This window comes from Abrus precatorius, unplaced genomic scaffold (assembly GCF_003935025.1).
Source record: "Abrus precatorius isolate BTA unplaced genomic scaffold, Abrus_2018 Scaffold7, whole genome shotgun sequence".
In the NCBI taxonomy this organism is placed as follows: domain Eukaryota; kingdom Viridiplantae; phylum Streptophyta; class Magnoliopsida; order Fabales; family Fabaceae; genus Abrus; species Abrus precatorius.
Genome location: NW_020874417.1, coordinates 4,399,188 through 4,413,459, shown reverse-complemented (window position 1 = coordinate 4,413,459; position 14,272 = coordinate 4,399,188). Strand labels below are relative to the sequence as shown.

At 30.6% G+C, this 14,272-nt stretch overlaps 2 protein-coding genes across 2 annotated transcripts; one reads left to right on the top strand and one right to left on the bottom strand.

Annotated features, from left to right (window-relative positions):
* The first annotated feature begins 328 nt into the window (after window positions 1-328).
* On the top strand, window positions 329-2,168 carry LOC113870815 (transcription factor TCP11). The gene is made up of 2 exons (XM_027507300.1): window positions 329-350; window positions 453-2,168. The coding sequence occupies exons 1-2, from the start codon at window positions 329-331 to the stop codon at window positions 1,094-1,096; spliced, it is 666 nt and encodes a 221-aa protein (XP_027363101.1). The 3' UTR covers window positions 1,097-2,168.
* Window positions 2,169-4,322: 2,154 nt separating this feature from the next.
* On the bottom strand, window positions 4,323-10,434 carry LOC113872743. The gene is made up of 11 exons (XM_027510539.1): window positions 10,053-10,434; window positions 8,054-8,434; window positions 7,804-7,958; window positions 7,090-7,163; window positions 6,773-6,827; window positions 6,555-6,629; window positions 6,370-6,443; window positions 6,224-6,272; window positions 5,511-5,592; window positions 5,001-5,057; window positions 4,323-4,745 (listed from the first exon to the last, which is right to left on the bottom strand). The coding sequence occupies exons 2-11, from the start codon at window positions 8,373-8,375 to the stop codon at window positions 4,684-4,686; spliced, it is 1,005 nt and encodes a 334-aa protein (XP_027366340.1). The 5' UTR covers window positions 8,376-8,434; window positions 10,053-10,434; the 3' UTR covers window positions 4,323-4,683.
* Between the last annotated feature and the right edge of the window lie 3,838 nt (window positions 10,435-14,272).

The window sequence follows — 14,272 nt, the reverse complement described above, 5'->3', positions numbered from 1 at the left end:
TTTAATACTTTTGAAAATATAATAATTGATTTTTCATTAATATAAATTAATTTTTGGAAATAAATTTATGACATTCAAATTTTTTATAAATAACTTATAAAAAAGTAAATACTTATCAGTATCTTAAGGTATTGCTTAAAAAATCAAAATTAAAAGTTTTATTAAAATATATTGTTCATCCATTTCTATTATAATTTTTAATGCATCATCAGTGTATTTTTGTAATATTAATTGTTATTTTAATTAATATATACATTATTTAAAAAATGAAATGATTTAAAATTGAATATAGTAGTATTTTATTTTTGGGTGTAGCAGAAGAATTGGTATGGTAGAATTGGACTTAATTGGTGTAAGCGTGGGACAGTGAAGAATGTGTTACGTGCAAAAGGGAAGGCCCACTGAACTCAAATGAATCCACGACACTATTACTATATAACCCCTCAATGGAGGACTTGTGGGGTCAATTTCATTTTCAAATACCCAAATCAAAACCCTAAATTCTCAATCTCCAAACCCTAAAATGACCTCACAACTTGTTGTACACAATATTTCTCATTCTGAACCTTCCACCACCGAGTCACAACCCAAAGCCCAACTCGCCGCCGCAAAACCACCTTCCGCCGTCACACGCTCAACCAAGGACCGCCACACCAAAGTCAACGGACGCGGCCGCCGCGTCCGCATGCCGCCGCTCTGCGCCGCCCGCATTTTCCAGCTCACGCGCGAGCTCGGCCACCGATCCGACGGTGAAACCATCGAGTGGCTTCTCCGCCACGCTGAGCCCTCCATCATCGCTGCCACCGGCTCCGGCACCATCCCATCCGCTCCCGTATCCACCTTCGCCTCCTCCCTTTCCTCCTCGGCGCCCTCCGTCGCCTGCCGCGTCAATCCTGTGACGGCGGTGGACGGCGAAGGACAGGGGATGTTCGCGGTGGCTCCGCCGCAGCCGAGTTGCCGGCTTGACCTCTGCCAGCCGCAGGGAATGGAGTTCGCGGCGGCTAACGGGTACCGTCATATGCCGTTCACGGCGCTGTTGTTGCAGCCGACGACGGCGGAGGATAATCAACAAGAAGAGACTCTCAGCGAACAATGATAGCGGTTTGAATGTTAATGCATGTTCGTAGGGTAGCATTGAAGGGTTTTTTCATTTAATTTTAGGGTTAGTTTTAGAGTTGTGTGGAATCAATGTGGAAGTGTTGGGTTACAACTACAAGTGACTCGGTTCTTTGATGGGGTGAAAGAGATTTATGTAAATTATTATAAACCGTATGAATATGAATATAATTTGTACCTGTTTTAGGTTTGGCATTTCAATGTGTACAAAAATAGGATTTGGATTTGGACCCACCGTTGACCAATCAATTGAATTCAACGATGATTGGGAGTAGAAGAAGAAGATGGACGACAGGTTTTTCTACATCGTGTGAAAACAAGAATGGATGATTTTGCTCTAAAGTTCTATGTTGATTGTTGAAATGTGTAATCATGTTCCCTTTTGGCAGATTTGATTCAATGTTTCTCAGTTTTGTTGTGATTCTGTGATTACATTAAATCAATTTGGTTATTCAAATTTGGCTAAAAAGAAATCTACTTCTTATCGAAGTACATATTTTATTAATTATTTTTTTTACACATAATATTGAAATTACCTGGCTTTATATTACGTTCATTAAGTTATTTTTATATAAAATAGTTTAAACTGTTATAGGAATAAAAGGAAAAATATCCATATTACTTGTACAAATCCGTGGATTGTTAAATTTTAGGATATTGAACGACGCTGTGCAAATTTTACCGCACGTTAACAAATATGAGTGCTTCAAGCTGAATAATGTCGATGATTTTCAGATCAAATGTGGGTACAGGTTATCAGTAACAGGCAATTACTGATATGGATAGACGAACCAGCTTGAAATTTAACGTTGTTCTGCATGGCAATGTATAACAAGAGCTATGATTTTCCGTTGACAAATATTGTAAACATTTTCCTTTGAAAAAACCACAGTAAATGTGTTTCAAAAACTGAAGAACTCCATTAGAATGAATATTCTTCACATTAGCGAATAGCAAAACGGGCTCAACGTGTCTTCTTAGTTCGTACAATTCAAAAGAGGAAGAGAATATAACTAGCGAAGTCGATAAATTTTTGGGTGCTCGTCACTCGTAACATAACACGTGGTACAATTTTATGATTTGTGAAAAATAATATATACGTGTCGATTATCCAAAAATTTCTCCCACAAAGTCACGTTGCACAGTGTATTTCTAAACAGTACTAATTTTACTATGTTCATTCACTGCCACACAGCGATTCCATGTCCATGTAATTCGTCTGTCAAATTTTATAAATTCAAATTGCATAATTAAATTTATTTATAATAATGATTTATCTAAAATTATTATAATTTTTGTAGTAGATGTTTGCTTGGTGGCCAGGCACGCCCCATCTCATCCTTAATTATGAAACAATTGGAAAAATTTATGCGCCAATAGTTACACCATAATTAGTTTGGTTATCAGCTTAGAAACTAGAATTAATTTTTAGAAAAATAAAAATTACTATTTGAAACCTATAAAATTTATATTTATATTTTATGTTAAAAATATTATATTTTATTATTTAATTAAGTTTGAGTTCTATTGAATGTAATTATATTAAATACTTTGAAAGAGAATTTTGACACAAAAAAGTATATCAAATTTTATATGATTTAAACATTTATAGATATATTATTTAAAATTTAATATTTTCTTAAATTTTAAAAAATATTGTCATTAAATAAAGTAATAAGATGGAATATTTATTAATTTTTATATATTTAAAAAAAATATTTAAACTAACAGTTGAATTATTAATCTCATATTTGTTAAAAAAATACTAAGTAGTATAAATGTGTGCGTTAAATACTTAATGTCAAGTAATCCTCTGATTCATGTATTATTTCTCAGGCACCGTATTTTATAACCAAAAAAGGACTCAAGTTGCATGAAAACTTCCAACCCAGCAAACAAAAGTCGAACAACACAACAACTCAATTATAACATCCTGAATATCGGTTCCTAGGATTTATGATTGATGCCACAATTATCATGAAATGGCACCATTGATTTTCATATCCCAGAGTGAAGTGATTTCCATCCTACTCAGTTGTTGGGGTTTGTTTGGATGATCTACTTTTACTTCTAACATTATTAATTATAATTTTTTAAAGTATTTTTAAACATATGTTTAACTTTAATTTCCACTGTATAGCTGGCGGCAGAGGTTAGAGCTTTGGTGGAGAAGAATGGGAAAAGTTATTCCCAAAAAAAAATGAGTACGATAAAATTTATATGGATATATAACTTTCAGTTAAATTTTTAATATATTATATAATTTTATTTTCTTAAAATAAAAATAAGAAGTTTAAGTTGAAATAAATAAATAAAAAAAGAGTAATAAAGAGATTAGATAACTTGTGGGACTAATTCCATATATATATATATATATATATATATTAATTACACTTCTAGAGAGATGAGTTATTTAAATTGTAAAAAGTGAAAAGAAATGATACATTATTGTAGGAGATAGTTGTTGTATTGCATGCAATAAAATATACACTAAAATCGTTTTTCCACATCAATATTAAACCCTCTACCAATCAACATTTTGACCTAATTTTACACAAACTTTTTGTCATTCAACAACTTTTGGGGTCAGGGTCAGACCCTAAATTACTCAAACTACATGCATGATCGTTGGTGTCCTCTAACTAGGCAACTTTTTTGTGGATTGACAGGACCTATACCTTTTATGCCCTGCATTTGGTCAAAGTTATTTATGATTAAAAAATTGATGAAAGTTTTATCCTGTTATTACTATTGAAAAATGATTCTTTAATATTTAAAATGAGCATGCATGGATAGAAGACGAGAGATAAAAAAAATTCTAAATAATAAACAAGTAGAGAATGCTTAATTTGTTTAAAGCTGCTAAAGTCTTCTATATTTCTATTTTATAAACATTTTCAACGGACATGTAAGGTGTTTTAATGGTTATCTTTTGAAACTCTCTTTTTTAAAGATTATGATTATCTAATGTCTCATAAATTTCAATTTCAATACTTGATATAAGTCCTGTTAGACTAATTTCAAAACTTCAATCTCAATATTATTGAAAAAAAGAAAAAAGAAAAGAAAGAAAGAGCCTAAACCTAGCAATTTTAAATTACGAAAGAATTGTCATGTACAAAATCAGAGCATAACCACTTGTTATTTCAATCTAACAAACTTTGGTGGATATCATAATATGAATGATATTTGAATAACCTGACATGAAACAAACTTTGCTATACTTTAACCCTTTACGCATAAAATTTATCTTTTACCAGGAAACATCCAAAATGTCCACTTGGATGTAGCTGGCTCAGCACATCCATATTTATAATTAATAAAAAAGAAAACAAATTATTCATACAAAAATGACCGCCAAAGAAATTCGAACATAATAAATTAGGGGCTATTCTATGGCAACCCAAAGGTTTGGTATCCCTGTTGAGTTGAAGGCATCCTTATTGGCTGTTGGCTTACTCTTGGATGAATTTGGATACATAATCCAATGGTCCAAAATGCATAGGCACCAAACTTTGGGCACATTAAAGGTTGAAAATCGGTGCTCTTTTTATGCCAGCCACACTATTAATGCTTAGTTCCAAAGTTCCACCACCTTTTCTTCTTTCTTGACTCACTTGAAGGTATATCTGGACCAATAAGTTAAATGCATATATGATAAACCAACCCACACCATATATTTGGAAAATTAAATAAATACCTAAATGCTGAAAAAGAAAAAAAGAATTCCAATTGGCTTAGGGAGTTGAAGTCAACTCCAGATTGTCAACAAAATTAAATATCATTTTATGGATAATCAGTGGTAATTTGGCCAAACACAAGATTTGTCAAACCATTGGTTTTCAAACGGAATCAAGCTAAATATGAAAATTTTGTAAAAGTACCTCCTTGAGGATATATGGAGTTGTAATGCACCTCTGCCCAAAAACTCAGGAAAATCACTGCAATAAGAACACACAATGCAAGTTAATTATAGGATGATTGATGAACAATAAAAATAATGGTCGTAAAGCAATAATACCCAAAAAAAATGAAAAAAAAATCCATGGTCCAAAAATTCATAGAACAGCTAATATAACATATTGATCACATCACACACAGATCGAGCTTTATCCAAACAATTTCAATAATTAGGACTCCAGCTTTCTACCTGAGGAAATCCATGAATTATAAACCGATACCGAAGTTACAGTTTTGTTCATTAGCATCTTGTGAAGGCATCAATGCATGTAAAAGAATGTCAAATTGGGTCTAGGTTTAGGAAGATTTCAAGAAACAGTGTGATATGAACAGAGTTAAGTAGTTAGCTAAGGAGATAGAAAATTTTTAAGAGACAATGAGCCCAAAAAAAGAAAAGAAAAGAAAATTTTAGAGCAGAAGGAAGTACATCTTACCTCTTGGCTTCTCAAAATGAGGAAGAATCTCTATGCAACAGGTGTCCTTGAAAGAAGTCATCACAAATATTCTCACACCATACTGGAGAAAAAAGAAGGAAATTTTTTTCAGGGTTATTAGTCTTAAGTAAAAAGACCATGTCATTTCAAATTTCAAATATTATTACAAACTAAACAATGGCATCATCTGAGTGCACAGAATGACAGCTGAAAATGCAATTCAGGCATAATTAAATAGGGAAAGAGGGTTAACAGGCTTGAACCAAGCAAACTATGCCTGAAACTTTTGCCACACAAATACTTCAAATTTAAATCAAAAGTTCTTTCAAAGAACTACAACCCTGTATTAAGGACTAGGTATTATTTATTAACACCCATTGTAACACTAAGTGTCACAATTGAAAATATTACATCATCATTTTGTTAAGTAGGCACAAGAGTTTGGCTGTCAACAGCAAATAAATAAGAGATTTTATACAAAAAATAGAAATGATCACTGTAACAGAATAATTTGTTAAGCACAAAGCAAGCAAGCAAATTTGAAACTTGCAAATCACACTAGTCAAAATCAAATGGTCACACCACTGTTTCATCATTTCTCCAGAAGTTGCGCAAAATAGAAATAAAGAAAAAATTGCCTCGCAAAAAATGGAATAATAATAGAACATATTCAAAGTTCTATGGAAGAAAATAGTAAGTTGCAAAACTTATACCGAATCTGCAGCTGCTTGAAGAGTAACGTGATCACCCCATTCACCACTCCTAGTTTCATTGTCAATGAAAGCAAAAGGAGCTATTGGTTAGCTCAAAAGAAGTTTTATATATAGATAGACGAAAGAGGGAGTGTGCAGATGATTACTTAGACATCTTCTCCAAATATTCTCCATATTCCATGGGAACATATCCCTCATAAATCTCTGGATGAGACTTCAGCTGGTTAAACCATTCAATAATCAAAACCCAAGATAGTCCACCAAAAGGCAGAACATACATTAAAATTTAGGCAAGCATAATAAACATAATCCACTAGGCTAGACAATAAACCTGGTTCACAACTTGTCGTCTCACATACTTGTGGTGATCAGGTGTGTTATACAATTGATCAGATAACGCACGGAACTGGAGAGGAATAAACAGAAAAACATTATGATTTGATATTTATAATAAATATAGAAACTAACAATCTAAAGCTGATGAGCACTGCTCTGCACATGTCAATAAACAAAAAGTCTGGAAAGAAGTGAATATTAGAAGCAACAAACCTGACAATTACCATCTCCTTGAACCATATGCTCCACAAAGTCATATAACTGCAATCTTTTTAAAAATACGAGGGGCTTAATTTGGCATGTTGAGTGTAAGTCTGATAAAAGAAAATATACAAGACTTAAATTACTCTTTCAATCAGCCTAAACATTAAAAATTACGAACAAACAATTGAAAAAACCACAATGAAGCTCATATGTTGCAATAGTCTCACTCTGATGGCAGTTATTCATCATTGGACAATGAAACATGCATCTTGCCAGCATTTTTATTAGTTTTTTCTCTAAGAAGTAATAATGCTTATGACTAATACCTATCCAGAAGCCTCTGATGATCTGAAGTTGCTTCATCAACTGAAGGAATTTCCCCATTAATTTTTGGAACATGCTACAAAAGAGGGTAAAAAAGCAACTTTTAGGCATCATAGTCAAATCCACAGATCATGCAAATGATCAAAATAAATGAACTTTCTAAAATCACATACTACATGTACTGCAGAGTAGAATGAAAATAAAGAGAAAAAAATCATTATAACAAAAAAGAAAAATAACAACATCTAGCACTTGTAAAACTGAGTGCTTGCAGAAACCAACATGCAAGAGCGAAAAATAAAATAAAATTAACTAATCCTTTTTACTTCCCACCCCTCCTCCAAAAATGAACACCATGTATTGGAGTGGAATATCCAAACCAGAAACTGCTTCATTCATCACTGTGAATGAAAACTGGTGAACTGTAAGATTAAATGCTTAAAAAATTCACAATTAAAATTTTAAAAACAAAATCATGACTTACTCTAAATATCAATTAATGTAACAAAAGGTAGAAAATGTAATTCAGAGAGAAGCTTATCACTGTAAGCTGGCAAAAATACCAAAATAGAACATAATGACTAAGCCATTTGTTACTTAAATGACCATTAAAGGGTGCGATATATATATAAAATACAAGTGTGTGTGTGCGGGCGCGTGTATCCAGTAGCGGCCCCCAAAAAGAAATTGACAAAAGCACAAGAGACCAAACATACAGGAATTGGAATCATCTGACTCAATCTCCTCCCAATTTCATCATCTAGTGGATAATTGTCAGTAAGCTCCAAGAAGCAGTCCTCTGCTTCACAAGGACTACAACATGAACTAGAAGGTTCAACGTCATCCACTCTATCTTGGGCATAATCATGACCTGAATATGAAAAAAACTGATTGAATCAACCAAATTCTAGCAAAAAGATAAACCTCAACTATAAAGTACACAACAGCTTTGTGCTTAAATGATACCTCCTGAATAATAGTTCATCATTGATGTGTTATGCCAGGCAGGCTCAGAAGCATGGAACCGTTCATCATCTGTCTGTGAATACCTTGAACACTCAGCAATATCTAGCCGTGAAAATTCTTCTTGTAGAGCCCGTGCAATGATCTCATCATTCTCTATTTGGCGACGTTCAGTATCGTAATGGCTTGGGAAGTAGTGTCCATTATAGACATCACTATTATCATGTTGAACTACATCACTGTAGTATCCTGGACTATAACCAGGGTCACTGTCAAAAAGATTAATACCCCACTGAAGAACATCTGAATGCTCATATAAACCCATCTTTAGGTATTAGACAATCTGAAAGTCTTCTTCTAGACAATGTTGAAAAGATTCCACACCTGCAAGGATACATCAACCAAAATAAGCAGCACATAACAGATTGGACCTTTATAAGCAATTAAGACAATGATATGCTAAATCAAGGACAATCATAACATTGCATCCGACCAGATATTGCATGTCCAATTAAACTGAATCATTAAGGACATAAATTAGAGGTGTCAATGCAAATCTGAAAAATAAAAACTAAAAAAATAGATAGTATGTAATTATAACAGTCAATAAAACAATCTGCAACTTGTCAATCTGGTATAATTTATTAAACTTGATATCACAATTTGATACAATTTTGACCAGTAAATTATATCATGTACGTTATCATGCCCTATAGTTGATATTTGATATCAAAAGATTTTTGGCTTTCCAGTATTTCCACAATCGCAGCAACAGTCAAGCCCTCTCCCACTAGGTAATTGATTTCACGGATCAATCAATGTCATTAGCCTTTATCAATAGATAAATTTCACCAAAACCATTTAAGTGATTATGTTCGTGCACATTAAAATTTGACCAATTAAGTATCTTCAAATGCAGTCATTGACACAACTACCCTGCCATAGCATGACTGGCCAACAACTCTATTTTTCAGTGAGGCAAAGGAGTTATAGGAGCTTAAGCTAACCTAAGCAATAATACAGTCTCGTTGATAAGTTAACATGAAGTTAATTATTTGAATAACAAAATCAAATGTTGACTGATTTCAACAGTAGCCAATTTATGAAGGGAAATGTCTACTTTCCTCTCTGTTCTAGAGAACAAATTAAAATCTTCCTCCTCCAGGGTGTTGACAAAAAATAGAGTGATCAAGCACACAAGGCTCTATCAAATGTGCACAGCCTTGATCCCATTGAGCAGAGAGGCTGTTTCCAGAACTAGGCCCAATGACCACCAGGTCAAGAGGCTGTAGATTTTACCTGTGTTGCAGGAGCTCAAAACCCTCTAGAACCACCTTCTAGTGATGTTAAAGTCAAGCGACTAAGTAGAGATTAGTCTCGCACCTAAAGGAGACAGGAAATCCCCGTGGTCTTACCACAAAATAAACAGCGACCTTATCATTGCACAAGTCTCCCACTCAAAAGTAAGAGAGTATAACACCAAAGCAGGAACCATCAAGCATCTACTTCATTTATTGTTTTTGAGATCAAATAGGAGTTACCCTCAATAGCCTTTCCTAGACCCGCTTCAACGTCCAAATGCAAATCACAGCCACTCTAGGCTAGCTATTGCCTGAATCCTCATTAAAACTCTAGTCCCAATATTTGTGTTATATAAAAAGGACAACAAGCACAATTCACAAACAGCTGATTCCATGTCTATGACTCTAATTCCCCATAACTTGAGTGTAAGACACGGTATGGAGTGTCACTTATGCAAATTCAAAACTGTGCTGAAAAACCAGCAAAAGAGACAAACCATAATTGAAATCCAAATCATCCTATATATATTGCTTATACCAATCCAAAACAAACCCAAATAAGCTCGAAAAGAAAAGGGTCCAACTTGGAATACAATAAATGATCCAACACAACAACATTTAAAAAAAAAAAAAAACCAGAAATTGAACAGCATAATCAATTAAACAAAGCAAAACATCGAAGAAGCTGAGAACCACCCCACCTTGGATTCAGCACAACCTGAATTCAAACAACCTCAAGGCCTCCCTTCTCATGAAAAGAAAAGTGCAGAAGAGCACAGCAACAGCAGCAACAATAACGATAACAAAGGGATTCAGAAATCACAGTTTGTACATGAGAGGTAGGAATGCAAAAAAAGATGAGGGTGAAGCATTGAATATTTATGCTAAGAAAATGGGATAAAAAGGTGCACTTAACGCGTTTATATACAATTTGCCACGCTGTTAAAGGTTTCACATCATCTTCTTCTTCTTTTGATTTGGCTTCATTGTTTTGTATTTTGAAGCATTGGGCGGCATGTTTTAAGGCCTTTCTTTAATCTCAAAAATTTCGTTAAAATCTAAAACATAAATCTCATACCCTTTTGGCCATTCCTCATGATTTAATCAATAGGATTAAATTTTGGTAAGGTCGGAACTTAAAAATATATTTTGTATCAGTGACTGTTGATTAAGATTTGGATAAGCTGACGGTTCAGATTCGTTGCTGTGTGAAGAAGGTATCAAAACCAACGTCTGTGATTGGAGCAGGATTACCACAAACTCCACTCTTGAAAGTAACATGTTTTGGCAGAGGAATATATATAAATTTAAAATAAATAAATAAATACACTCGCGTCTACGTTTTTTTTTTTTTCAGAAAAGAAAAAGGAATATTGATTTTTCTTTGTAGTTTGATTGAAAATTGTTACAAGCGAAGTTATAATAAATAACCGATTTAAACCCTAAACCCTAAACTCAATATCATAACTTAAAATCTAATTTTTAAAAACTTGGATGAGGGTGACCTTTATTTTCTCTATATTTATTCTTATAAAACAGAGATTTATACAATGATAAAAAAAAATTAAATTAATGTTTTTATATATTTATTATTTCCTAAAGGGCAAGCTTTCCACGAAGGAGTGCATCACATCAAGCTTGGTCGGTTTAAGGAACAATTAAGAGCAGAAAACCAGCAGCACATGTGTCCCGCACTTTCGTATCATAACTTGGTACGTAAGTTACCACATTATTTTGTTACGATAAATTGTATAAAAACTATATAAATATTATTATTATTTTTATTTGTATCCCCTGTGTTTTTACGACTACTGTTGTAACATTAATACTTCATACTAACATAAATTAGCAAGGTAAATGGTATATAAAAATCAACAAAGTAAATAGTGCATAAATAAATTAATTTTTTTAAAATCATTACATATATTTTTAAAAATATAAATATATCTGATATTTAACATGTAAATTTATAATATTGATTTTTATATATTTATTATTTAATTTTTTAAAAAATTTATAAAATTATTTTTTATACTTTTAAAACTTATAATTTTATATCTTTAAAACATGTTATTTTGTTTAAACTACATAACTTGTGTGCATCCTGTATCTAGGTGATAATTTTTAAAAAGTATGCATTTATATACACTAATTCAGTTTTAATTTTAAATAAAAAAATTATATATAAAGTTAATAATTTTTAAAATTAAAATTTCCTATTCATTTTCATTTAGTCTTAATTCATCATAAAAATAAATTTTTATATAGTGACTTTTATGTCATACAATTTATGTAATTTTTACTTAAGTTATTTTTTGTTAGTTTAAGTAAAATTTATAAATTAAAAATAACTCACTAAAATTATTTCATGTAAGCTACACAAAATATTAAAATATTTGCTTAAGTAAATAATACTTGGCTTAAGCAAAATTATATTGACTTAAATGAATTTTGACAAAATTTTGAAGTTTGTCACTGTCTATGATACGATTAAGCTAATTTATATTGACTTAAACAAGTTTTGATGAAATTTATTAGTTTATCACTATTTATAATTTACTTAAACGAATAATATATAGTTTAAGTGAAAACTATAACGAATGAATTTTTAGTAATTTTTATTATTCAAATACATCTTTTAATTATTATCACTATTTTGATTATACCAAAATTAATTTCTAAGATAATTAGGATGAATATATATTTTTAAATTTAATTAGTTTCACTCACAAAAATCACAATTCAAAATATAATAATACAAAAAATGTATGGTTATTTAAATTTAAAGTTTATAATAGACTTAAAAAATATATTTATATATTATTAAGAAAGAAAAATAAAGAGAAATTGAATAAATTTTTTTTCGATAATATTTCAAACTAGAATTATTTAATTTTTTGTCTTAAATATTTTATTCTAGACATTTATCACTTAAATTTTAACAATTACTTAATCTATCTTCGAATAAGTTGTAAAAAGATATAAAAAATTATTAAATTTAATTAGAAATGAAAATAAATTTAAATAAATGTGATTGATTTTTACATGAATGAATAATTATATTCTTAAAAATTAGTTACCTTAAAAAATATTTTAAAAATTTTATTTTAAATATCTAAGAAACTGAGATTTTAAATTTAAAAAATTTATTAAGAATCAAATTATAAATATTATAACTTTTAAAACTTATTATAACACGTGATTTTACTAATATTATATTAATTTATATTAAAATTAATTAAAAATAATCTTTTAAACATTTTCATAATAAAAATTATTACAATAATTTAAAAAAATATTGAAACAATGAATTGTTTATACATTATTGCTCTCTTTTTACAATAATTCATTCAATTTTATATAAATATTTGTAAAGCTTTTCACTTACAAAGGTTTTCTACAAAATAGTTTCACATAACTTCTAAAGCTATATGTTGATAGTCTCCTATGTCTATTGTGAGGTCTGCATTGGCATTTGGCGAGTAGTGAGAAAATACCTACTATCAAATACTCTATTCGTTTTCTGTCAACAATCAATCAATAAGCTAAAGTTTTTAATTTAAAATAAAGTAAAGATTATCAGTTTGATTTTATATTGACCCAAGTAGCCTCACATAGTTAATACTTAATTATGGTCATGACTCGTGAGTCACGCCAGTTACAATTTCAGAGGATATAAATTATTTCTGATGTGATTCAATTTTGTGTTTTTTCTGCTTAAGACGATAGATATAGCACTAGTTTATGGTTTCAGTTGATAGCCAAATGTTGATTGCGATTTTCATTTTTTTACTTATTGGGACCTGATCTTTCTATTTTTAAGCCTTTATTTTTTCATTTCCTTTTTCTAAGAAAATAAACTTAATTTGATTTAAAGATTTTCTTGAATTACCGACATGTAATTGATTCAAATAATACATAATATTAGGTTATCTTTAATTAAAAATTTAAGTTTGATACTTTTGTCTATATATATAATATTCATTGAAAAAATTAATTCCATTATGTTATACATATTTTTAACTCAAAATAAAACTGACTCCATAACACTTGTAATAACATAAAAATAAAAATTAAAAGTTGTTCTTCTTTTGAGAATTTCATAAACTACCAGTTAAGGAAAACGACATGTGGCCTCACCTGAAACATTAGATTTGAACAAACTCTGTACCATATATGATCTTGAAAATCATGACCTTTTATTATTGGTGGAGATCCTCAAATAATGCTCATCAACCGACCCTCATAAATTGTAAAGATATCTGGTTGAGGAGCAACATATTTTTTAAATATGTTTTTAATTATTAATTAAATTTATTAAAAATAATAAAAAAATTTAATTTATGAATAAGAAAGAGTAATATTCATATCATTTTAATAAAACTTAATTAATAATTAAAAATGTGTTAGTGAGAATCTATTTACCATTTTTCATCTAGGATATTTTTGATTTCTGTCACACTTACAGTAGCATAGTAAAGCATTTGTTTGTGCATTTTCTTATCCTATCCCAAGTAGTCAAATAACATTTTCCTCCACTCCACTCCACTCCTTTGTTTCCATTATAAAATTTTCCATATTTTCAACCCCTCAAATCATTCAAAGGATAAAAGCCTATGTCCATGCAATAAAAATAAAGTAATGCGTGTGCTCTTTTCTTTGACGTCAGAGTTGATCTTCAGTACCTATCTTGAAAATAATACATAGGTATATAAGCCAAGAATGATCAAGTATACTGTATATGTGCACTATCATAGGAGCTGTGTACCACAGACAAGTTGGGTATGTATATATATGTAAACATGATCAAGTTGGATGAGTAGAGTTTCAACTTTCAATGGACTTCTTTTTAAATAAAAATATGAGATTGAAATAATCCCTCTATTTTTTTAATTCCTTTATATTAATTGAAAGATGACAT

Coding starts and splice junctions, on each gene's coding strand:
- LOC113872743 (XM_027510539.1), bottom strand. CDS start 8,375: ATGGGTTTATATGAGCATTCAGATGTTCTTCAGTGGGGTATTAATCTT. Junction 6,444..6,554: donor GACGACAAGTTGTGAACCAG/GTTTATTGTCTA, acceptor TGGTTTAACCAG/CTGAAGTCTCATCCAGAGAT. Junction 5,593..6,223: donor TTCAAGCAGCTGCAGATTCG/GTATAAGTTTTG, acceptor TTTTTTCTCCAG/TATGGTGTGAGAATATTTGT.
- LOC113870815 (XM_027507300.1), top strand. CDS start 329: ATGGTAGAATTGGACTTAATTG. Junction 351..452: donor GGTAGAATTGGACTTAATTG/GTGTAAGCGTGG, acceptor CCCTCAATGGAG/GACTTGTGGGGTCAATTTCA.